This window comes from Panicum virgatum, chromosome 4K (genome assembly GCF_016808335.1).
Source record: "Panicum virgatum strain AP13 chromosome 4K, P.virgatum_v5, whole genome shotgun sequence".
Lineage (NCBI taxonomy): Eukaryota > Viridiplantae > Streptophyta > Magnoliopsida > Poales > Poaceae > Panicum > Panicum virgatum.
Window position 1 is genome coordinate 38516582 of NC_053139.1, and position 26267 is coordinate 38542848.

The 26267-nt window shown below is 46.6% G+C and overlaps 1 protein-coding gene and 1 pseudogene across 1 annotated transcript; one reads left to right on the forward strand and one right to left on the reverse strand.

Moving 5' to 3' along the window:
* The first annotated feature begins 2881 nt into the window (after positions 1-2881).
* Positions 2882-7173, forward strand: LOC120703897 (annotated as a pseudogene).
* Positions 7174-18738: 11565 nt separating this feature from the next.
* LOC120703898 (MLO-like protein 13) lies at positions 18739-25188 on the reverse strand. The gene is made up of 14 exons (XM_039988103.1): positions 24813-25188; positions 24163-24220; positions 23771-23928; positions 23410-23526; positions 23276-23330; positions 22488-22615; positions 21758-21832; positions 21560-21648; positions 21436-21485; positions 21106-21146; positions 20746-20958; positions 20601-20668; positions 20359-20419; positions 18739-20263 (listed from the first exon to the last, which is right to left on the reverse strand). The coding sequence occupies exons 1-14, from the start codon at positions 24924-24926 to the stop codon at positions 19964-19966; spliced, it is 1527 nt and encodes a 508-aa protein (XP_039844037.1). The 5' UTR covers positions 24927-25188; the 3' UTR covers positions 18739-19963.
* Between the last annotated feature and the right edge of the window lie 1079 nt (positions 25189-26267).

The following is a 26267-nucleotide window of genomic DNA, read 5'->3' on the forward strand; positions in this document are numbered from 1 at the left end:
AATGCAACTTAATTAGAATTGCAATCTGTTTAGGACATGCATTTTAAACATAAGCCACATGCATGCACGCCAAGAGTTGTGTGCCTTGGATACCAAGACCATGGAAAAGAAAGGCCGTGTCATCATGCGCCACCAATATTTTATGCAAAAGAACTTTGTGCATATATATATGTGAGCCGCATTACGTTCATCAGGTGAGCGTGGACCGTTGAGCAGACGGCCAATGATAGATTTACTCCAACAATAACAGCAGAGCATCTCTTTTTCTTAGTTATCCTGCGATTCATATTGAAAGTTAGTGGATATTCGCGCTGGTGATGATGAATTGATCTCGCTCATGACCACGTTAATTTCGATGCTTCTACACTTCAAACCAAGTACAGTATGTACTCGATGGGCTATGTCTATAAAAGTCTATCTAAAAAGAAAAAAAATTAGCCTACTGCTCACAGTTTTATTATCATGGAACAATTTTTTTTTGAACTGCACGCATGAGAATACAAGTTAGGTTGAAGTCTTTGTTTCATGCTTATCTTCTGGTATGGTACATATATTAATATAACTTCCTGTACTGTATTATCTAATATGCTGGGGCAGTATTATTGTTTATTAGAATAATAAGATTGTATTTTGGTGTTTCTGGCTAGTTTCTTGCCCCTTAAGTGAGGTTTCCTAGGTTGTTGTTAACTGGCCCTACTACTCCGGGTGAGTGTGATAACATATCACTTCAGCCGTCTAGTCTATATTATCTTGTTCCGTTGCAGTTTTATTTCTTTATTAGATGTTTGTTTTCCATGCGTTTCCATTAAATTAAAGAGCATCCTTTGTGCTACAAAAATTGCATGCTTTTTCTTCTTTATATTTCTAAACATGTCTTAAAGCTTGTCCAAAAAGGTAATTACCTGCATGACTAATCCCACACTTGAGTGCATGCATACTCCTAGCTGTATAGGTAATCTCACTTTTGGACATGGATGCTGACGTCTTCATAAATATAGATGCTCCTATATATATAATTTCTTCATGCATGCTTTTCATTCTATCTTTTGTTTTTGACTCTTTCGAGTTCAGTTTCACCTCTCTTTCATGCCTTGTTCTGGTGTGCATGGTATATTTCACCATGCGCTTACAAGATCTGGTCCTTCTCTCATGTGTTTCCGTGAGACGACTGTGACCCCCCTGATGCGCACATTGGAGAGCATGCTCTGACCCTTGACTTTAGAGCCCTGGAGAAGATTCTGAAAGATGTTTGTTCGTTTGACTTTTGCCTCATTCATGTGTCGTGGTTTTGTTGTTGGGGACTGGGCGGAGTTGTTGGGTGTGATCTGATGGGATCGAACTGGAGTGTGTGAGGTTTCGTTCGCTGCATCTGTCTTTGCAGAGAGCAGAAAGCTACAAGACCTCTCTCTCTCTCCTCTCTCTCTCTCTCCTCTCTCTCTGCAGAATAAATCAGGCTATTGATGATGCATGGCTATGCAGTTACCAATGGTTTCAGGTGTGCTGCAAGTGTTAAGAATTAAGAAGCAATCCTTCTACTGTTGCATTACATCAGATGTCAAGTCTCTCTGGTAGGAACCACATGGAACACTTTGCAGTTTGCACTCATAGCAAGTTCAAACATTGGCTGGCTACATAGGATTAGGAGAGAGACAGAGAGAGAGGGGGGGAGAGGGAGAGAAAGAATATAGAAAAGGCTATGCAAAAAGGTGGCAGCAAAAAAACAATATGAGTGGGGCAATATACCTTTGTAGATTTGTTTTGTGTTAGCTATTACCATGTCCTCTTTGGGCTAATATAATCCTTTGTTAATTTATCTCTCCTTTTGGCATGCATGGACCTTTGGTCCCCATCTGTTCTTGAGTGCTCCCCCTCATAGCCGGCCTGGCTTTTCCTTCCTTCAACTCCACTCAAGAGTGTGCTCCTAGAGCTACTTAATCTTGATCCCAAGCAACAATTCCTCTCCAAACATCGATCAGCTTCCTCTTTCTCACTCATTCTCACACAAAAACATACTCCATATTAGGAGCTGTTCAAGAGACCACTCAGGATAGAGAGAAAGAGAGAGATGATGTAAGACAGTAAGAGGGGGTTAGATTTTGGAACATGCATGTCAAATCACAGCGTTTGATGCACCAGGAGGTAAAGTCACAAGTTTTTCCTTCTTTTTTTTATTTCTACTGGGTATAGGCGCATGAGAGAGAGTGAGCTAGCCGCTTCTGCTTGTTGCCTTGCTCACTTTGGGCATTTCTCACTCACTTTCCTGCCCACAGTGACCTCACGCCAAGTTTCCCCTTCTCTTGATACTACTGCATGCCTTGCAGAGGTAGCATGCTGCAGCACCACCAGGGAGGATGAGGAGAGAGTAGATTCCTTTGCTGCAGAAGTTTTACACAAGGGAGAGCTCACAACACAATCACAAGTAGTGCCAGTGGTAGTCTAGGCCTTGCACACACATGCAAAGATCTCTTCCCTCTTGCCACAAGGGATAAGATCTCTCCCCTCATCCTTTGTTTCTTTTGGCCACTGCTGCTCTCTCTCTCTCTCCTCTCTGCATATATGCATATGCATGTGTATATACATCTGATCCTGATGAAGGCACATATAAGGATTTGTACAAATTTTTTGTGCAGAGTTGGAAGCAAGGGGTCGTATCTGCTGCTTGACACAGAGGCACATGTCCCTTTTGGTGGGTAATGATGGTGTGCAGGTGGATGTGATGATAGATTGCCTCATCCGGGCACTGAGACATTCCATCCAAGGCCGCCCAGTGTCATGCGGCCTCACATTCACAGCTATCACCCCTGGCTGCTGCAATATTCCATTTGTTTGCTAATGTCTTGTGTCAAGATGCCTCGGATGTGAGTCTTCACTGCCCTCTCTCTCACACACACACACCAGCACGTTTACACACCCTGCACTACTGTAGCTTGGGCTAGGATTGCTGGCATGTGATGCTTCGTAGTAGCCAATCCAGGGAGGAGTGTAGCTGCAGGTTACTTGTGGTTACAACGCGTGCTAGCATGTGTGTGCAATGAGCAGCACTGACACGGCGAGGGCCAGGTGAGGGTGTGGTGTGCTCTTCTTCTCGCAAGAGAGTCGTCGCCTACCACAGGGCCGGGCCATCAATGGAGATCCTACCATGGGACAAAACATGATATGGTTGGAGAGTCGGCTCTGTCTAGTCTCTATTCACCCATTTAAAGCATTGCGTGTATGTACACACTCTCTCACACACATAGAAAGAGAGAAGCATGGTAGCCTGACCCTCCAAATCGTCAGAAACTATAATATTACTGGTGTGCAAATCTTTTGGAAAGGGAGTCTCCTGAGGCTTCCTAATGATTAAAGGGTTCCAAATTGGCTATACTATCCAGATCAGCAAGTGTTCTCACACTAAGCAAGGTAACTGAGAAGAATTGCTGGTGTCAAAAGCCATGCATTCATATGCTAGTGCTACTACTTCCAACTCAATGCTAAACCTTTAGATGATAGCGTGGAGAACAATAAAAGCGTGGAAGATCAGTGTGATCATTAGGCACAAACAGATCGATAAAGCAAGCCTGCTCGGAGTAGTTTCTTAACTGTCTACTGACCATAATATATGTAGATGTGCTTTTCGTAAGCCTTTTAATTAGAATGTCAAACTGGATTATATTAGGGACATTTTTAATTTTGTAGATGGCCATCAGGTTTGGAAATTGTTGCCCCAAAAAATATGGTCAGCTGTCCAATTTGTTTGGTCAATCAAAGGTGGTCAACTCGAAGTGATTGACACAACTCTGTTCGTCTGGCTTGTCAGCCAACCAGCCAACAGTGTTTTTTGCTCACACCAAATCAGTACCGGCCACCAACCAGTCAACAGTGTTTTTCGCTCACACCAAATCAACACCGGCCACCAACCAGCCAATAGTACTTTTTTCTCACAACAAATCAGCACCAGCTACCTCTTTACTCATTTGATTATATGTATTGCAACTTATTAGCCAGCCCAACAAATCAACAAATAGGCTTAAGGTCCATGTAGTTTATTCGTTTGATTATATGTATTGCAACTTATCAGCATGTCCCACAAGATGGGAGCTACCGGTTTTCTCTCACCATGTCCCGTCCACAGTAATAGATAATTTGTATTTTGTAATCATATTAACATAGTGATTTGTCTACTTGAAATATTATATTCTTGTGTGCATTGCAACATGAGCTGCTGATATTAAGGTTCCTTTTTTAAAGGTTTACATAATACTTATAGTTGAAAAAAAAACTCTATGTTTCACAATTCTTAAGAATCCATGCATGCTATGACTGAGGTTGAGATACATAAATCAACCGGTAATAAGGCGGTAACCATATCTTTATATTTATAAATGTGATGATTTTCTTCAGCATGCTTGTAATTGATTCAATTTAGTCACCTTAGAAAAGAAATAAGAATGTGTAACTGCTACAAAGTTAATGTATACAGATAGTGGATATTGCAGTAGAGTGGCTTATTTCGCAAAGATTTCGGAGAAAAATTTGCTCTGTGCTTATTTTTTCCTCTTTACATGCTAATTTAATTTAACTTTTTCGCACATTGTCCATCAGCCGCTTTTATATACACAATTTTTCTATGTTTGACAATCCATATTTTTTTCATTCATATCAAATATGTATTGCATTTGCATTCACGATGCCTAACTTCATTGTCATAACAATTCATAAGTTTTTGTATGCTCCGATCCGCTGACCCTGCCATGGCGTATTGGGCGCCGAAGAAACATATAACCACCTCATCAGAACCTGTAAAACCTACAAAATACACACGAAATATTGCATCTACATGTTTAATTATATATACTCACAAGAGCACACGAGGGACGCCAATGATCATCGCTGAGGTCTCATAGGCATTGGATCCAACGTACACGCACACAGATGTACAATGCTCATCAGTCCATCCACCCGTCCATCTGGCAACTAGTTTTTCTGTATCTACAATAATTCTACATATAGAGAGAGTAGGATTAGTAGCTCTTCATATGATTTTTCCTAGAGAGAGAGAGAGAGTAGTGGTATTAGTATCTTAATTAGCTCTTTATATATGAATCTTTGGTTCTTTAGGCCCACCTCACCAACACCAATCCTTGGAATGTTTTAGATTCCACTTAGCCTCCCCAATGATACACACCACAGTCCACGGGATAAAAGACAACTCCCAGCACACTCGCTCGCCCCTTGCATTGCTGCATGCCACCTTTCCCCTCCCCCCTTCCATTCCTAGAGAGAAAGCACCCCCTCTTCTCTCTCTACCAGCTCACCCTCTCTCTCTCCCTTCTCAGAGTTTGCACAGTGCATCTACTAGCTAGTAGCTACTACTAGCTCCCTAGGCCATGGCTGATGAGTAGGTAGTGGCAAGCTACTGTGTACTAGCAGCTGAGCTGCTGCAATCTCTCTCATCTCTCACTCACACTCGCCCTGTATTTTTGGCAGATGAGGATGTCCTGTCACGGAAGCTGCAGCTGCGAGCCCAGATGCTGCCGCCGCTACTGCTGGACGTCGTGCTCCCCTATTAAACCCGCCAGGAGATGCACGCCCTCCTCCTCCTCCACCCCCTCATGCTCCTCGCCTGCCACCGCCGCCGACTCCGGCCGCCGCTCCTCCGCGGGCTCGCGCCGGTGAAGAAGCAGAACGAAGCTAGCTGCAGCCGGGAACCGCCGAAGCTATGCTCGGCTCACTCCACCACCACTCCTCCTCCTCCTCCGACACCGACAACAACAATGACAACAAGAGCAGCGGCGGCGGCGGCGGCGGCGTCCTCGCGGCCGCGGCGGCGCCCTCCGCGCGGGACCTCGTGCTGGCCTCCGCCGACCTGCTGCAGCGCGGGGACCTCCCCGCCGCCCGCCGCGCCGCGGGGGTCCTGCTGTCTGCGGCGTCCCCGCGCGCCGACGCCGCCGACCGCCTCGCCTACCACTTCGCCCGCGCGCTCGCGCTCCGGGCGGACGCCGCGGGCCGCGTCGTCGCCCCGGCCGGCCTGGTGCCCGCCGCGCGGCCGGCGTCGTCCGCCGCCTACCTCGCCTTCAACCAGATCGCGCCTTTCCTGCGCTTCGCGCACCTGACGGCGAACCAGGCGATCCTCGACGCCGTCGAGGGCGCGCGCCGCGTCCACATCCTCGACCTCGACGCCGCGCACGGCGTGCAGTGGCCGCCCCTCCTCCAGGCGATCGCCGAGCGCGCCGACCCGGCGGCGGGCCCGCCGGAGGTCCGCATCACCGGCGCCGGCGCCGACCGCGACACCCTCCTCCGCACCGGCAGCCGCCTCCGCGCCTTCGCCCGCTCCATCCAGCTCCCTTTCCACTTCACGCCGCTCCTGCTCTCCTCCGCCGCCACCCAGCACCAGCCGGTCGCCGGCGGGAGCACCACGACCGCCTCGAGCGAGGCCACGACGAGCCTGGACCTTCACCCGGACGAGACGCTCGCCGTGAACTGCATCATGTTCCTGCACAAGCTGGGCGGGCAGGACGAGGTCGCCGCCTTCTTGAAGTGGGTGAAGGCCATGGCCCCCGCCGTGGTGACCATCGCGGAGAGGGAGACGGTCGGCGGGGGCTACGACCGCATCGACGACCTGCCCCAGCGGGCCGCGGTGGCCATGGATCACTACTCGGCGGTCTTCGAGGCGCTCGAGGCGACCGTGCCGCCGGGGAGCCGGGAGCGGCTGGCGGTGGAGCAGGAGGTGCTCGGCAGGGAGATCGAGGCCGCGCTGGGCCCCGCCGGTGGGAGGTGGTGGCGCGGGCTCGAGCGGTGGGGGGCCGCGGCCCGCGCCGCCGGGTTCGCGGCAAGGCCGCTCAGCGCGTTCGCCGTGTCGCAGGCGCGGCTGCTGCTGCGGCTGCACTACCCGTCGGAGGGCTACCTCTTGCAGGAGGCGCGCGGCGCGTGCTTCCTCGGGTGGCAGACGCGGCCGCTGCTGTCCGTGTCGTCGTGGCAGTAGCCCAGCGCCGCCGCCGGCGGCTACCTGCTGCATGCACGGATTCATGCCGGCGGCGAAGACGAAGGCGGCGGCCTAGGGTTTGCTTGCTCACAGTCGTCACTGCCGCACATATAGAGCTAGCGTATATATGAGCATTGCATTTTGTTGCAATAATATTAATTGGCTTCTTGTAGTAAGATTATCTCATGGTGATTTTGGAGGATGCATGATGATCATTCTGTTGGGTTAATTGCAAGGAGTAAATCCTAACCCTAGCTAGCTGCATGGTTAATGGCTTGCTGTTAATAATCTTTAATTAGCTGCTTGGATATGGAAGGTTGGCTGATCACTGTTGGTTTATAATTTGGGGAGCTCATAGCTCCGCATGCATGGGGTGGCATTGGAATCGAACAAGCTAAGGGATATGAAGAGCTTGGCTCCTAAACTTGGTGAGGCTAGCAACTACTTCTTCATGTTTCTAGAATCAGGTCTGTTTGTTTGGTCGTGTTTAGATAGAACGCAAATTTTTTTTGCGACGGAATCTTGCTAATTTGAAGACTAAATAAAGTCTATTTACAAAACTTTTTACACAGATGGGTTGTAAATCGCGAGACGAATCTAACGATGCTAATTAATCTATGATTAGTTCATAATTAGCGGATGGTTACTGTAGCATCACTGTTGCAAATCATGAATTAAGTAGGCTCATTAGATTCGTCTCGCAATTTACAGCCCATCTATGCAAAAAGTTTTGTAAATAGACTTTATTTAGTACTCCATACATGTGTCAAAACATTCGATGTGATGTTTTTTCGTTACGGTAAAGATCTAAACAGGACCTTTATCCTCTCATACTTTTTTTTGTTTATTTATTTCCCTCACTAGCTAGTTCGTACTGGGCATTCTATAGCTACGGAGATTTTGTCTATATGTTGGAGACCTATTGCACTAGTATTATTTGTTTAATTTTGATGTGAGAAGATCTGTTACTATTGCCTCTGTCTTCTCAATACACGCATGCATTTGATGTTTTGTTTAAGCAGGGCGTGTGATCTTGCAGAATGTCCTCCTCTGACCGTGCTCCATTTTCTATTCATGTTTGTACTCTATTTTTATATATCTGCAGGGGCATGGAGGAGGAGGATCTTCTAGCTCCTATAACTCGCTGCTTCTTGCAAGGCCTCGATCGTTTTAATTATATTCACTTGCTTGTTGGCGCTTGATGCCGTTGTTTGTATTATAGCTAATCATGCGTGCTTTGGCCAGCAATAGCCATAAACTAATGGCCATTTTGGGAGGCTGTTTGTGTGGGAGTAATCATCACACCTGTGTGGTGTTGCAACTTGCAACAAGCCAAGATATAGAAGTATATATAGATGCTAAGACACCTAGTGTTTTTCTAATGAGCTCTTAGTAGAAAGAAAATCGGAGTGTCTCCTCTCCTGCCCAGGGAGAAGGGGTTTTGGGTTCTTGTTTTCTGTGCCATGCCCCAGATATGCTGGTAAGCTGTCTTTGGGAGGGCATGGCAGTTGGGCATGATCCCATGCATCAATGCCAACCCTAATCCCTGCCCCCTGTCCCCTCAAACAAAATCATGGGATTTCTCAAAACCAGGCCAGGCCACCCCTTTTGGTGGCCAGCTTGCTCCCCAGCCTTAATCTCTCATTTTCCCTCTCTCCTTTCTCCTCTCATTCTCTCTCTCCTTTCTCCTCTCCTGGCTATGCCCCTTAGCCCCACCTCCCTTCTCTCTCTCAGAAAAGATCATTCACTTTTGGAAGGGCCCATGTTCTTCTTGGTTCTTCCTCTCCATTAACTACTTGGGATCCTTGCATGCTGCATGCTTTCTTAATTTGTTCCTCAAAGAGAACTTATACCCACCATAATTAATTGTTTGCATGTAGGCACTAGGGAAAATTGAATAAACAGAATGAAAAAAATACAATACAACATGGATACAGCAAGAGCTTCAAAAGCATCAGACCAGTTTATCAATTTAGAATTCGATCTGTTGGCTGAAAAATAACAATATAACTACATTTATAATAACCTTTTGCTTTCCTTTAGTGTCACTTTATTTTAAGAATGATAATGGAGTATCGTCAGATCTTTCTTGACTCTAGATGTATCATCCATATCCTTTTCAGCTTATCTTCATTAGAAACATATCTAGTTGGTGCTCAAGAGAATAAAAATAAAATTGGTTGTTTGCAAGCATCACTTTTGACTTTGAAATTATTTTAATTGCTACTTTTTGCCAGCATCAAATTCATTGTTCTGTTTATATATATATATATATATATATATATATATATATATATATATATATATATATATATATATATATATTAGCATTTCATCGATCCATTGTAGAAAGTAGGAAGAAATAAAACAAAATAGCAAAAAATGTCCAAATATTTTCAATATATAGAGTTCCATGCGTGCTTTTGGTAACTTACAACTGTATTACTATTTTTTTGTGTCACACCGATACTATTTAGATTTAATATTATGCGTGCATAAGCCTAATGTGTAATAGTCAACAACAATATACATATTTTGCAAATGCCTCCTTTCTGCATCTTAAGTGGCCCAAGACACGCGTTTCACAATGATTAATTAATAGAGAGAGATGCAGAATTTTGGGATGTATGTTTGCACCTTTTTTGAGCCCCTAGCCTACTTAATCTCAATTTGTCTCTTTTTTTAAAAAAAATAAACTTTTAAGTTTTAAATTAGTTTCAGAATTATATAGTAGATATTCTTATTATCTGGTCATATATATGTTCTGCAGTTAGGTCTACGTATCCTTTTGCTAGTGACAAGGGACAGTATATTCTTAGTGATTCTTGCTTTTGTTTTCTGCATGACCATGGCATCTTCGTCTCTATCTCTACCTTCTTTTCATTTCGAGAGACAGAAAGGCATCTCTTATTTCTAGTAGTATATATATTTGATGCCCCAGCTATATACATCCAACGGGCATACGGATACCAGAACTATTTATAAAGTCCATGCCAGCTCCTATGTAAAATCACATCGACCGCTAAATGTCCAAAAAAGTCATGCATGCATGGATTCCTAGCTAGCTTGGTTATTAGAAAATGAGGAGAGAGAAAAAAACAGCAGGACAGCACTTGTAAAAAGGAGTGGCTGTAACAAAAGAAAACGCATGCGTGTTCTTATCCTTACTGAAAAGAAGGATCAAACACAGAAGAACAAAAAAGATGTATTCCCTCCGTTCCAAATTATAAGTCATTCCAAAAATCTTGGAGAGTCAAACTATCTTAAATTTTGACCAAAATTATATAAAGAAACACAAAGATTTATGACATCAAATAGGTATACTATGAAAATATAATTAATAAAGAATCTAATGATACTTAATTGGTATCGTAAATGTTATTATCTTGTTGTATAAATTTGGTCAAATTTGAAAAATATTGAATCTCTAAAATTCTTGGGATGACTTATAATTTGGGACGGAGGGAGTAGGTAGGACTGGATCGGATGAGAAGTAATGCGGCTGTCGTCGCATAGCGAAAAGTTTCACAGAATTGTCACTCGATCGGTCGATCGACGATCACACGCATAGGCTTCGATTACTGCCTGGATTTTGAGAGTTTGAGGGGGAATCTTCAACTGAACTTTTCGACAGAGATATGGATGTTATGGGACATCGATCGGCTTCGTCAACGTCCAATGAATCTTTATCAACGCATACCTTTGTAAGCTTCCTAAATGATTGCCATTCTTACTGGCTAGCTAGACGTACGGAGTAGATGGATAGCACGATCGAGATTGAGATGGCTCATCAGCTACGCAGCTAGCTTCACCATCTATCTGCAAATGTGTCACATGCATCAAATCCTTTGCAGCTGTGGCGTGTGGTTCATCATGAGGACATTTGGCCTCTAGCTTTGTAAGCTCATGATGAGGGAATTGTTCTTCTGTTACATTTTGAGGGCAAATAAATAATTGTTCTTCTATTTCTTTATATTCGTCTGGAAAGAAAAAAAATACTATTGGTCATAACTTTTACTCCTTACTTCCTGAAGAAACGTTCCCGCTACACCAACTGCAATACAACTTAAGCCTACTTTGAGGGCAAATTTAAACATTATATATATTTCTTCGCGTCAAAAGCAAATTAGAAATTAGTAGTAGGCTAAATGTGTCAGAAAATTATCGCTGATATGAACGGGCCGGCCAGCAAAATCTTCTCAACAAAACTATACGCGTGTTAACAACATATGTATATAGGCTTTTCGATATTGTCAGCTACTAATTACTATTCAAAATATGAATTGCAAAATACTACTGTAAAAGCTACTTTGGCTGTGTTTGGTTAGAAACCATGGTTTTACTGTAGCACATTTGACCAAAAATTTAGAGTAGTAAACGAAGTCTAATTACAAAACCACATCCACAACCCCCGTGTAAATCGCGAGACGAATCTAATGAGGTCTTTGACCGCGTGATTAGAGGATGGTTACTGTAGCATCACTGTAGCAAATTATCGATTAATTACCGTCATTAGATTCGTCTCGAAAAATTACACTCATCCCTGAAAAAGTTTTGCAAATAGACTTCATTTAGTACTCCATGCACGCGAGATTCTCTTCTCGGAAAACGTGCCTGTAAAAAACCAAACACGGCCTTTCTGCTAGCTTGTCAGCCAACTAGCCAGTAGTGTTTTTCTCTCACATCAAATCAGCAACAGCCACCAGCCAGTTAGCGATACTTTTATCTCACAACAAATCAGCACCAGCTACCGGCCACTGACAGCCGAATAGAGTTAGGAGGTAGTGCAATTAGTTACATATAGAGAGCAGAGCACATTGCTCGGACATTTCCTTACCAAAGAAACAGACGCAATCCACAGTGGTTGTCCTGCTGGTTAAGGCTGCAAAGCAGCAAGGCCATAAATTTTGCAGGCTAGTACTGGAAGGTAATGCTGATCTCCCTTGTCATAGGATGCCATGCATTAATTCTCTCATATGGCGGCAGCAGTGACGACAGTGCATGGAAAAGAAGAATGTTTGTGTTCTACACTTCTAGTGTACCTCAAAACCGAAGGAGATGCCACACCAGCTGCACACATACACAGGGTGAGACCAGTGGAATCAGCTAGCATGACCGTACCAGGCATGCATCCCTGCTCCTGCCTAGCTAGCTAGAGAACTCCAAAGATGATGCCACATGCATAGTTTTCACAGTATTTCTAGAATGTGGCATTTATTAACAGGTGAATATATACTTATTCTCGTTTGTGTGCATGCAGTCTGTTACGGATAAACATCATGACTCAGTGGTTTAATTTCCAAAAGTGAGCTAGAATTTATTCAGGTGTTTTATATGGGTGTGATGGGACATTACATGTGTAATGGCATAATGTGGATGGTACAAAGGTGCTATGATTTCAGTAAGCCGCAGCATCTACACCATAGATAGTAGTAGGCTGCTTCCATTTCTCTCTTTCAGCACAAGCTAATTAATGAGTGCAAGAAGGAAATGAAGCACATGAATGGGTGTTGTGCAACAACAGCCGTTCAGCCAACAGGGTGGTACTCACAGCATTCACTGCAACGATAGGAGGACAGGGTCAGCACACATCATATGGAGGGCTGATAGAGCAACTGTGTGCAGCTGTAGAACAGCCGGCCAGATCTCTGATGATTGGATTCTGCTAGATTTCTAGAGGAGAGCTAGCTCTAGCTGCTGCTTACATTCATTCATGTTTGATGTTTCCATGGATGATGGATCTTTGGGGGAGGCATCTGTACTGCCGGCATGGTAGAATCTTCCTGCTCTGCTCTTTAATGCCTTGCTCATCTGAATCTGCATGCACTCCATGGCTTCACTCATTGCTGCAGGTTACACTGTTGATGAGTGCTGAGTGCTGACTAGCTGAATGTCACTCTAGCTGCACATCAGCTTTGCTTGCATCAGTAATGGCGTCTGCGCATGGTCTTTGTAAAAATTTGGGAATTTTAACCTTGCCAAAAGTTACTATATGTTTATGTGTACAGAGAGAGCAAACAGAAGATTGGATGCTTTAATTTTAGGGGCCCATATATGCATCTTTGTCAAGGGCAAAGTCAATCAGTGCCCTGTATATATATGCACCGGAACCGAACCAGATCTTGGCGTCAATTCAGATGATTTAAAAATGCCCTAAGCGTCACATAGGTTTCGTGTTTCATGCATGTGGCGGCGACGTGCCTTCGAATTCGTGTGTCGGCGATTGCTGCATTCCTCTCTGTTATGACGACAGTTTGTTCCTGCGACTCTCTTGAGTGCCTAGGATTGACTTTTTCCATGACCTGAATTTGTAGAGATTATATGAAACAATGGACGGCAGATCCTTAACATACATCTGATGATCCATGGTGATGATATCAACAACAACAACAAGCAAAGCCCGATTAAATAAAGTCATGTGTATCCGGAGCAAGCTCCTCGTGGTGACTCACATGAATAATTCAGAACCCACGAATTTTACAAACACTTGCATAGTTTCAGACTGCAGCTAGCTAGTTTCATTCAGCTGATCTTCTCGTGAGCGGCGATCGAGCTCGTTCTTTGGCCCATTACCGCGTGGCAGAACAAGATGATTGAGTTGACATTACAAACGTGAACAAGGATAGAACTGTGTCGCAAAAGTTTCATGTGATTTAGAGAGGGGTGGGGTAAAAGCAGACGAGCAAGGGGAATCGCCTGCACGTTCTCGGGCGTCTGGGAAACCTGCCCTGACTTGGCAGATCCTCCGGCGATCCCGTTGCAGCCTTGCCCCCTCTGTATGTTTTCTTATGCTCGCTCTCTCTCTTTCACCTCGCCCCTCTCTGCTACAAGAAGCTACCGATCCTATCATTGCAGCACTCTCTCTCTCTCTCTCTCTCTCTCTCTCTCTCTCTCTCTCTCTCTCTCTCTCTCTCTCTCTCAACTTGTGTGTGTCACGGGCAAGCATGCGTCCCGTTTACTATAGGCACATCATGATGGTATGGTTATGTGTTGGTGCGGTGCGACATTTTCGTACGTTGAAATGAATTCTCACATGTGAAAACTTCTATTATTCGTACGTGTGGTACCGACGTGCTGGGCGCCGGCCGGCCGGTATACATGAACAGCAAGTAAAACGCAATGGGAGTCGGCGGCAGCAGTCTTCTTGCTTGCATTGGCCACACTGACCACCAATAAGTCTTCCGAGATTGTTGGATCGGAGTCTTTACAGAGAACGAAGTGTGCTAGGTGTACCATATATACCATGCATATACACCAAATAACAATTTTGATATCTCATTTAGCAATCAAGATCTATATATACTCCCTCGCTCCATATTAGGGGTGCTAATGGGTGATCCTCAGGGCACCTCCAACTCTCTATAGTTCAAAATATTGTACTAGTTTTCCAAAATGTAATATCATTTTGAAAAGAAAAAAGTCTAAATTACTTTCCTCAACTATAGCCAAAGTTTGAATAACCCCCTAAACTATTTTTTGGTTCATTTTACCCCTCAAACTATCACATTTGGTTCAAATTACCCCTACTGTAATTTGTCCTTTTTATTTCTTCATGCATAAGTGGAGTTTTAAGTTGAAATTTTACAACATAATAGTACACACCATAACACATGTTAGAAAACTAAATCATATTTTATTATTATTATTTTGATAGGTTAGGATATTTAATTATAAATTAGTCGTTGGAGTTCAAAATTATATGAAAAATAATGGGGAACAATTATAAAACTTTTTCTAAATATGTATTGTGATGTCCACTACTACCCTGCAAAATTTGAAATTAAATTCAACTTGTGTAAGGAGAAACAAAAAAGATAAATTGTGTTATGGGTAAAATAAACTAAATGATATAGTTTAGGGGGTAAATTGAACCAAGTCATAGTTTAGGGGGTTATCCAAACTTTGGCTATAGTTGAGGGGAGTAAATTGAACTTTTTCTTTTTGAAAAACTAGTATAATATTTTGAACTAAAGAGGGTTGGAGGTGCGCCTAAGGGTTATCTACTTGCAGCCCTACTCCATATTGTAAAGGAAGTTGTTTTGAGTTTGTCTTAAGTGAAACATTTTAAACTTTGACTATAAATAAATTCTTTTAGGTTGAGTTTGACAATATAAAAGTGAGATAAGTAGATTCATCTTGAAATATAGTTTCGTAAAAGTATATGTTCACTATATTTTATAAAAAAATTTATAGTAAAAACTTAGTGGTCAAAGTGATTTTTGGAGACCGTGTCGATGTCCTGAACGATTTTTTTACAATATGGAGGGAGTATCTCTATATACTTTGCATAATCATTGCTCAAATATACTTACATATACACTCTGCGATTAAGACTTGAGACTTCTTGCATTGTACTTCTTGCATCTGATGTATCAATTAATACAAAAGTTTACCTCGCAAAAAAAAAATTAATGCAAAAGTTTTACCCATCCAGATGATCGTACATGTGGAGCCAGCAGAGAGACAGCACGCGCAGGGAAGAATTAGGGCAAGCTCGAGACGTCAAGGGCCCACTTGCAGACGTGATGGGGGCCCACACGTACTGGGCCTGGATCTCAGCAGGAAGGACAGGGCGGCGGCGGCGGCTAGCGCGGCGCCTCACGCAAGCAGCCGGGCCGGCCGGCCAGCCCAGACCATGCCATGACATGCAGCATCTATCCCATCTTCTGCAAAGCCAGGCACTCCACCTTTTTGCACTTACTCCTGACTGTCTATGAGTGAGCATCCTTGCACAGCTCCTCGATCACACTGCACAAAAGATACACAACAGATCGATCGATCGACACGCTTGTGTGCCATGCCGGCCAACAGCTGCCCGATCGAGATCCTCTCAAAGTCTGACTCATGGAACTGCATAACAATCGGCCATGATGTCAAGCAAATTAAAGCTAGCTTGTCATTGAGGATTGACCCGATGAAACCCTTGGAGCCTCTACCCACTCTATTCTGCTGGCAACTAACAACAGTATTTTTCTTTCACATCAAATCAGCACCAGCCACCAGCCAGCCAGCGGTACTTTTCTCTCACAGCAAATTAGCACCAGCCACAGTCAGCCGAACAGAGCGACCGCAGTTGAGCAACTCGGACTGAGCTCATTTTTTTTGAACACCTAATATAATCCGCCGTATAGCTAGGAGGTCTGTCGTACAGATTCCATCCACCCCATGCAGCGGCCATGCTTCCTTGCGTGCTCCAACCCGTATATCTCCTAAATTTTCTCCTAGCTACTTCACATGCATGTTAGAAATTTGGCGTTTCTACCAGCTTCTTCTTTCCCCTTCTCCCTGCTACAGTCGAGAGCGGCGAAAGGAGACTCCCTCGGCCCGGTCTCGATCCGTCCGCTTCCCCCTCCTCTCCGGCGGCCTCGTCGGCACCGGAGAGGGCGGGGAAGCCGGATCTGCCGGCGTGCTATACATTAGTCCTAGCTAGGTTAGTAGATCTAGGTAGTTAGGTGCTAGGTTGTGCCGGTGGTGCGGGCGGCATCGCTTCTGGCCGTTCGCGGCGGTGGTGACGGCGCTTCTGTCCCTATGGCGGCGTTTTTTGCTCCTGTGCTGCAGTGGATTGAGGAGTGAAGGCGAAGGTGATGGGTCCGGGTTTCGGTTCGAGTCGGATTTCTTCGCCTTCTCCTTCCCCTGTTTCGTCGGCGGCACTATAAGCCTGGTTTTCCTCTGTTGCTTCGTCACCGGTGAGCGACGCCATGGTGGCGGTGAGGGCGTCGTGCTCTCCTCATTCAACGACGGCGGATTCCCCGTCTCTTCGGCCGACGGCAGCATGAGGTACTTCTTCCAACCTTGCGAAAGGGTGGAAATCCTTTGCATCCCCTACGGTGCTAGCTTTGTCTGCGTTGCGGTGGTGGTCAGCAACGCTGGACTTCGTTTCCGGTGGCCGTCGATGGTGTTGGCGGCGGTGGAATCCTTCTCCCCTTCTTCTCGGTGCGGGCCGACGGCCGATTCCCTTTCAACGTTTATGATACGTGCTGGAGATGGTGCCATGCTTTGGCTTATGCGGCAGATCCAAGGTTTGGAGTCGTCCGCGGTGGTGGATGGTGGAGCTTCTTCGGCTCTGGCGAGGCTCGCTGGTGGTCGACCTCGACGCGGGGGGTTGTGTGATGTAATTTCCAGTATTTTCAAGGTATTTTCTGTAAAATTCCATAGATGTACTGTTTTTTCTGATTAATATAGTCCCCCTTTCGCAAAAAAAAAACATGCATGTTAGACATTTGGGAAATGATGAGGGCCTCCTACATGCATGAATTAATGAAGAATGATCGTTTGGACACATCTACTTTAATAGATATAGTTCACTTGTTCTTAATCATTTTTGTACTAACTTTACCCAAACTTTTTCGAAGATATATTAACATTTATTACAGCACCAAATAAACGTACTATAATAGTATAATGATATATTTCATCATGTATTTAACAAAACTAATTGGTGCGGTAAAGGGCGGCTTTGAGTCTTGAGGCCGGACTCTAAAAGGATCAGCCTCTTTTCTTATTCAATTTTATTAAAGTAAAAATACATAATGATAAAATTGAATGGTGAAGAGAGCATTAGCACCACGCACACGGCCTTCTCGATTACAAACCAAAGGGATCCGTTGGCCACGTTTTCCATCTCGTAACCAACTCAGACTTTGCACTGCATCATGATGTCATGTTTGTATCACGTCACTGCATGACGTGCGCATGGTATTAAGTGCGTGCTGACTTGCATTCATTGGCCACGCACGTACGTGAAAAGGAAACAAATTACGAACAAGCTTTTAATAACAATTGGTGTCCGAAAATGCGCGAAAGTCGCATGCCTGTCGTTCCATCTGACGTAAGCGTGCGATATACAGTACACGTACGCGCGCAGTAGTCTAGTACGCACTTGGGGTTTTCGATCCCTTGGACCGTGCTTGGTTAAGCTTATGCATTTACCACACTCTAATGACGACGACCTGTCAAAGGAGAAGGAGGGTGGATCTAGCTAGCTAGGCCGTTGGATCTCCATCCAATAGACCAAAGTCGAATGCTCACACTCGATCTTGGGAATGTAATAATAAGTTTTTTTTGTTTTGGAACAGAAGTGAGTGAATTTTTGAGAAAAAGAAATTGCGAAGAGAGATAATCAAGGATGTGATTGGTTAGTTGCATATTGCCTCAACTGGCTTGGGCTGGCCAGGAAGGGCCCACAATAATTGGCCGGCGCGGGCTTAGCGCAGCCTGCATTGCTGGATACGCAGCTCATTTGCGTTTCCAGCTGCAAGCCGTACCAGCCATTTTGCATTGCCGGAGCCTGGCTAGGAGTCCAAGCCAGCCAACCAAACAACGGAGCCTACACTGTGGAAGCCTGGTTAGTGCTGCCTACCAATCACACCCCAATTGCCTAGCTCTGACGACCTTCGCCTTTATCCGGTTCTCCGCCGTCTGGTATACATGCGTGCATATATCATATGCATGTCAGATCGCGTACGTGATGCCTCACCGCCCGTAGTCCCCTACATATACATGTGTTCGCTGTGCTGGTGCTAGAGTAGTGTGAGAGAAAAATACTGTTGGCTGGCTGGTGGCTAGAGACTGGTGCTGAAACTGTGTAAGAGGAAAATACTGTTGGCTGACTGGAGAAATCAAACAGCGAACATAGTGAGAAAATGCACGTAGTAGTAGTGTAGTACAGAATGGTGGGGGCTATTCCCGTCAGGGCTAGGAAGAGCATGAGCAGAGACGACCCACGGCTCTAGCTAGCTGCCTCTGCGATCGAAAGATGCCGGCTTTTTTTTTTCTTTTTTGCAGACGTGGAGGTAAAGAATATGCCGCCGCACGCAGTACCCGACGCTCGTGCTCCTGCACTCGCACTCGAGCACACTAGCATGTCCCACGAACGACACGTCGTCCGTCGTGTCGGAGTATACCTCCGGTAGAGATCTGTTCCGGGCTTCCGGCCGGCCAGATCGTTTACAGAGAGGTCGAGGAGCGTGCCGCCGGCACGTAGCAGCACGGCTGTACTGGACGCTGCTGCACACGCACACGGGGGCGTTGCCAATCGACGCAACGCTCCGCGTTGCCTAGCCGTAGCCCGTAGCCCAGGCGCGCGCGTGGCCTACGGAGCCTTGCTCCTCTGACGGGATAGATCCATCCGGATCATCTATCCCTATCCGTCCACGCGCAGGCCCAGACGACGCTCGTGCGGGCGCCGTGCGTGCGTGGGAAACGCGTCCTCCTCCTCCCCGATGCGGCATCTATCAGAGATATCGACGGAATCCAACGGACGGCAGTGCCGCCGGTCGTCGCGTCGGCAATTATTGGCGCGCCGCGCGTGCGCACGCCCCTCGACGGGCACGCACGCACACGGCAGCTGGCGCATCAGCAGCGGGCAGCAGCCGCCTCCATCAAGGCTAGATGATACTCGCTGGCGGTGAGGGCAGGACGGACACGCATGGTCACATCCATCCATCACGCTCTCCAGATGCTCACCGTGCCGCCAGGCGCCAGCAACCCGCCGCCCGCACGACACCTCCTCCATCGATCCACCCGGAGCTCCGTTCAGCCTCACCTTCATCGTAGTGTATTACAGCCATGGATTAATAAGTACACTCGCACACCGGCTGCCTTCCTAAGAACAAGGTACGGCCGGCCACCAGACAGCAGCCAGCAGGGGCAAAGCTGGGGCCATGGCGACGCCGCACATGACATGCCACAACGCCTGCCGCCCTGGCCCGGCCCGGCCCAGCCAGCCCCAGCAGGTCGGCAGCGGCCGGCCACAGCCAGGGCCGCGTCCCGTCCCGTCCCGTCCCGTCCGGCCCGTACCGTTACACCACGAGGCGACGTTGACGTTACAGCGTGGGATCAGTCAGAGGCAGCGCATGCGCACAGCGCCCGGCCCCGGCCGCCACCCCCCGACACGAGGAATTTCCGCAGCGTCTCGCCCATCAACCAGACGCGCACGGCACCTGGGGGAGGCCGGCCGGCCGGCCGGCGCGGCGGCTAGCCTGCCGCCGTCTCTCTCTGTCACCTCGTCCTCCGGAGGCCGTGGTGGCCGCCGTCCACGGTAACGATCTCGTCGAGGTCGGGCGGCGGCGGGTGCGCCGTCATCAGCATGCTGCCGCGCGAGGTCCCAGCCGCCCGCTCGTCGTCGGGCGCCGCCGCCCGGGGCACCTTCACCTCCCCGCCGGAATCGGGGTCGCCGCCGCCGCCTTCGGGCTTCTTCCAGAAGGTTTTCCTCCTCTGGGCCTCGGTGAGCCAGCCGTGGACGGACTCGTGCACGTCGGAGCCGAAGCCGAAGCCGTGCAGCTTGATCTCCCCGCCCATCTGAGCCATCATTACAAAATACAAACAACGAGTCAACACCAGGCTCGCTTATAGCTAACGTCAAAGAAATTAAAGGAAATGTCATGGAGGATTACGTGAGTGACGATGGCATATAACGGCAGAGTGATATAGCTGCAGATGACCTGGATGATCACTCTGGAAAACACCAAACGGTTCAATGTCAGAGCGTAGAAATAAGAAATAACGTAAAAGTAAGTGCTTTCACTTTCACTAGCAGAGGGAGAGTTCATTTGTGCCATCTTTCTAACAAGCAGACATGACATTGACAGAGGACAAGAGCTGTGAATCTTGAGGACAATTTGAAACTTTCACTGACCCGATAACAAGTCTGGAGATGGTATAAGGCTTACTCTCCATCATGCACGAGCCGAACCCTTCTGATACCTATGGAGTGGCAACTGTTAGCTCCCTAGTCGTCCTATACCTCAAAAGCTTACGGTGGGGAACGTAAAGGGCAATACCAAGACCCAGAAGAAAAAACCGATCTCGAACGAGTTCTGAAACAGAATGAAATGGATCAAATGAAGGACAAGTCCAGGTTTATGAAACCAGAAATGTTCCTTGGATGGCTTTATTTCTGGAACTTGCTCTGTTTCATTGGATAATGATGCCGCTGCCTCTTGAGCCAATCGAGTAATAATGTGCTCCAGCTTGGCACCAACAATAAGTAGGAGCTGCAATTTAACCGTTTCTTTAGAAATTGCTCTCATTCAAATAGTATCATGTTTACAGTTAAGATATAACAGTTGTAATTCAAAAGCGAAGAGGCTCAATATCTGAATTCAACCATCACGAAGCAGAAGGAAATGCTTCATACTTACAAAGAGAGGCAAGAAAGCTAACCAGAAGTATGTGTGCCATCCTGCATTAGACAGCAAAACAAAAGATAAAGGCTAAGTAGAACCACATCAGGTAGCTAGTTAGATGCGTATCATGCTCTGCTGCTGTCAGAGCAATGATAAATGTTGATATGCATGGAGGAACTAATCTATTCCACAGACAAGTCGATGGTTCAAGTTACGCAAAATAAAAGTAGTAGTTATACAAATTACAGCACTTAAGTAGAAGCCGCAAGAAAAGGTGGTCGATATAATGGATGTTTCTAATCCAATGATTTTAAGACAAAAAGAAAACTATACGTTAGGTAGTACCATTTATATTCAGCAACAGGAAGATGATGACAAAAAGCCACAGATACCAGCTGCACGCAAGTAACAAACATAAGATCACTTGTATATTTAAGCAAACTTGGACTTCTTCTCTTAAGAAACCAACCTGATACCAACAACCCTCTTAAACTCATGTTCAAGAGCACGAATCATGTATTTGTGAAAATCAAAGTCTGGTTTTCTTGGGTAGTGTATCTGAATGAAAAAAAAAGATGTGTGCCCAATCAGCTTCAACAGAAATTGAGGCAATGCATGAAGACTACAAGCACCAAGGAAACTAAAAAGTAGATCATCATCATCATACTTGAACAAATGCTGATCGAAGCGCTTCATAATCTGATTTACTAACAGAATCGTGAAATTGCTTCAAGAATGCAGTCTGAAACAGGTTGGATAAAACTTTCTCTGTAAGTTGTATATAAAATGATACGCTAATAAAAGAAAGATCAATGTCACAGATGCTTCAGACCCCCCCCCCCCCCCCACCCACACACCCAAAAAAATTGCACATTGCTAAAAACATTCACATAGTATGAATGTATGACATCTTGAGAAGACAATCTTGCAGGAGGCAGTTCATCACAATAGACTAAAAAGAAATATTATACCAGAACACCCATCGATTCTAAAAATTTGAAACAGGACCAGATTCAAATATAGCATAGGAATGCATTTTATGCATGCATTCTACATACTCTTAGGGCCAAGTGTATCTTGGCAGGCAACAGCACAGTTTCTGATGTATTCATTTCCCCAAATTCAAACTTAAAAATATACTCAAAATGTTAGTTGGTAGTCCTAACAACCATTTTCGTACTATAACATACTAGCGTTTTGTTATTCAATTGCCTGTTAATAGAAACTACAATTCTGTCTTCAGTACTTCTGCATAATATGCGAATGAAAAGGCATGCATTGTAGTCAAAAGCATCATGCACAACCGCATGCTTTGAGATATAGTGAGCACTTGTGTTTGCAGACTTTTTAACTGAATTGAGCAATATGATTGTCGATTGGATAAGAAGATGACTTACTATCCAGCTTACAACAGCCAGCTTCATCCAAAAGCCCTTTGTTCGCTCACGGACAAATTCACCTTGATGATTTCGATGTAGCACAGCACTCAATGGTGTCGGTTTTCTTTCAATTTGTGCTTGATGTACTGCAAGCAATTTTCACAGTAGCAAAACAAAAACAGATGGCTTAGAATGTGAAAGTGATGTTCTTTGATGCAGAACTTTCTCGTCACTAGCAAGTCCAAATGAACACAAACCATTTTACCAAGAGATTGAGAAAAATGATTAATTGGACTGGCAGAACAGGACTGTAGCAAAACAAAAACTGGGTGCTCCATTAACTTCTGATGAGATGATACTTTTTCTAAGATTAGGACTGTAATGCATTGATATCACAGGCTCATGCAACACTGGCTCGTTTTTTTGTGGATTATGAATGTACAACATCCACCACAATGGAACTAACAGAATAGACAGCGATAAGATTCACAAAATCATTTCAGAATATTAAAGAAATGACATGAGGAGAAAGAGAGATAAAAATGAATAGTTCACATATGGGATGCATTGAAAGGCTTGGATGAGTTCTGGGTAGTGGAATTGAGAGATCATACTGTGCAGAAGTGAAAACACCTTTTTTCATGAAAAAAATAGAGTCTTAAGAATGCAACATGAGGGTGAGAGGGTCCACTTAGATGCATGGAAGGTCATTAAAACCTGTAGTGATGTGTAACATAATGTAGGGAATCTGCAAAGCATTTCTTAATAATAAATAAAGGGAACAAGGGGATAGGGTAATAGCGCACATTTCTCCCCTATTTCTCGGTGAATTTCTGTCTCCCAATGCTTCCACTTTCGCATCTACCAAATTTTAGCCAATGTAAGTTTATTTCCCACAAACATTACGAGATGCAAGAGAAATCTATCTTCAGATATGTACCTTCGCCCCACCAAGTAATATTGTTGTGGCGCAGAACACAACATGGACTAAACCAAGTACAAATATGAAGATGTGCAGCTGATGTAATGCCTCCAATGATAGCAAGGGAACATCACCCTGAAAACAGAGCAAGCTTATTTCATGCTTCACATTATAATTCTCGAAAACATTTTTTTCATGAAACAGCTTAACATTATTTCAAGTGACAAATAAGTGCTACAAAAACTTTACTATCCAGAACATTTTGCTGTAACCGAACATAGAAAAAATCATATATTCACCTATCAGACTCAACAGGACATTCAGTTCTAACTTGCAAGTAAATGGGACCTTAATAGATGAAAATGTGGTATACTCTAACCTTTTTCTTGCAAATTCTGGAACCTTCTTCTGCAACTCTGTGGTTCTCTCGCCTGCATGGAAGCATGAAATCTGTAGCATTTGCTGGAATGCAAATGTTAACAATTAAACCCTGGGAGAGACTCAGGACGAAGGAAATGAATCCAAGAAGCATTAGCTCTGCAAGTGTAACCATAGAACTGCATTAGACAAAAAAACTGTGCAAAATATAGAAATTGTAATTCATGAAAACATTTTTTCTTTATTATAATCAACTAACAAAAATACCAAGCTATACTGGGAAAATGCTTTTATTCAGTGTTATACTGTTCATAAGGCAAAAATATTGATGATCCATGGATGACTCTATGGCATATTGATCAATGTTCATTGAAGTTCACCCCAGAATGGTACCTTCTTTTAGTCTCTGAAGAGCTGAAAACAATGCTTTCTGCTCCTTATGTTTCAGAAACTGCATGAGCAAAGGCAGAAAACCAGCATAAGGAGGGAGTAAAAGAATTCATTGAATATTCAAATTTTGTGGAAACATTGATTGATATACTATGTGGTTTTCGAATGTGTGAGATCAGAGTTGGCCACTGCCATCTATGTCGTTCGGTGGATTTTTCAGAATAAATATATCTGAGACTTCCAACCCAAAAGAGCAGCCAACCAATCAACTTTGGAAGGTTTCATTAACATAACTTCCCATCTAATCAGATATAATTTAGTGAAACAAAAACGAAAAAGTGACTGAAGCTAATCAAGTCAGCTGGTATTTGGGAAGATAAATTTAGTTAGAAGATAATGGAATTGTCTTTGCCGAAAGGAACAACCGAACAACGACGTCTGTGTGGATGGCCAAATTTGAACTCCTAGTTCACAATTCACCACAAATGTATTATAAAATATGAGCCACGTACTAATCATCTAGGCTTCAAACAGTAAACTCCCTATAGAAATAGTGGAAAAATCAGATGTAAAGCTGGATACCACATCCGCCCCAACATCAAACCCCGTCATAAGCAGGCCGACCGCAAGCGCCGCATCAACGGCGGGCGTACCTTGCCGAGGTAGTGGAGGAAGCGCTCGGCGGCGAGGGAGACGGAGACGATGACGAGGCAGACGGTGGCCACCACCCAGGTGGGCGAGTGCTCGAGCGACGCCTCCCCCGCCATGGGCCCTCCGCCGCCCGCCGCTGCTTCCGATGCTGCTGCCGCCGCCGCTGCCTGTCTCCCGCTCGCTGCGGCCCAACCATTGGCCGGCTGGCGAAAGGCGCGCGGTTAAAGGGGCGGGGGGCGCGCGCGGCGGCAAGGAAGGAATCGGCGTGCTGCCGGGTTGCGACCCTTCGGTTGCCTCCCTCGCGCGGCCACCTGCCGGATTCCATCCCGTGCTCGCGCTGTGGGTAGGGGGGCAGCAGCAAGCAGGCCAAGTTGCTTTGCTTCGGCCGCCGGCCACCGGAGACATATCCTATGCAATCGGCCTAGCTGTGCAATCATGCAATCCGCGAATATGAAGCATCCGATCTCAATTCAACGGTCGCTATTATTTTACACTTAAACCCCCCACCTCATCAGCAATCTTCTCTTTGAATACTTACTAAACACCCCCTCGATGATATCGAATCGTTAAACCGTCGCTCCACTCCGGTTCGTGACGCGCGGAGGACTTCTCGCATCGATGGCCCCGCGCCGGCCGCCTCGAGCTCGGCGAAAGCGGCCGGATCTGCTCCTCGGCCTCCTTGCCGCGCCAGTGGGGCCGGCCCCCTCCTCCTCCCTCTTCCCTCCCCCTCCTCCCTCTGCCGGTGGCCGGGCCGAGGAGCCACGCCCGGGATCCGGCCAGGCGCGCCCCTCCCTCTCCCTTCCCTCTCGCGCGGGCGACGGCCGGCGCGCGACGGCTGGTGCGCGCCAGAGACCGCGGCGGCCTGCGCACCGCGGCGGCGAGCCAGCACCGCACGCGCAGACGCTATGGCGGCGTGGCCCACGCCGGCGCTCGCGGGCAGGCTGCGGAGCAGGCGCGCGGCGGCGGGCTCGAACAGGAGCGGCGCCCTGTAGCTGGCGGCGAGCTCGGCACGCGCGCCCTGCAGCTGGCAGCGAGGACCTCCTCCGCGGCGGCCATGGCGAGGCGAGGCGGCCTCCTCCTCCCTCCCCATCTGGCGGCCTCCGCGCTCCGCCCCTGCCGCCCATGGCCATGGCGGCTCGGCACGGTGGCCTGGGCGGCGCGGCACGATGGACTTGGCCTCCGGATCCAGGCGCGCGGCGGCGTCCATGGCCTCCGGTGGCGGCGCGGCCCTCCGCCGCCGTCGGTGGCGCGGCGTGGCGCTGCGGCGGCGGCGGGGCTGCTGTCCCGGGGCGGGGCGGGCCTGCAAGGCGGCGCCGGGGCGGCCGGGCTGCTCGAGCGCCCTGCTCCATCCGCCGCGCCTCCTCGTGGGCTCCGGCGGCGGAGCCTCGCGTGGACAGCGGCGCCCGTCTGCCCTCCCTCCCTCTCCCATGGCAGCGATGCTGGCAGAGTCCTCCGCG

Bases quoted from the DNA above. Each gene is read 5' to 3' on its own strand.
- LOC120703898 (XM_039988103.1), bottom strand. From the start codon at position 24,926: ATGGCGGGGGAGGCGTCGCTCGAGCACTCGCCCACCTGGGTGGTGGCC. The intron at 23,527-23,770 runs GTTAGAGTATAC...CTCTGTTTTCAG, and splicing joins CCAGAATTTGCAAGAAAAAG to GGTGATGTTCCCTTGCTATC. The intron at 20,264-20,358 runs GTAATCCTCCAT...ATGATGGCTCAG, and splicing joins TATATGCCATCGTCACTCAC to ATGGGCGGGGAGATCAAGCT.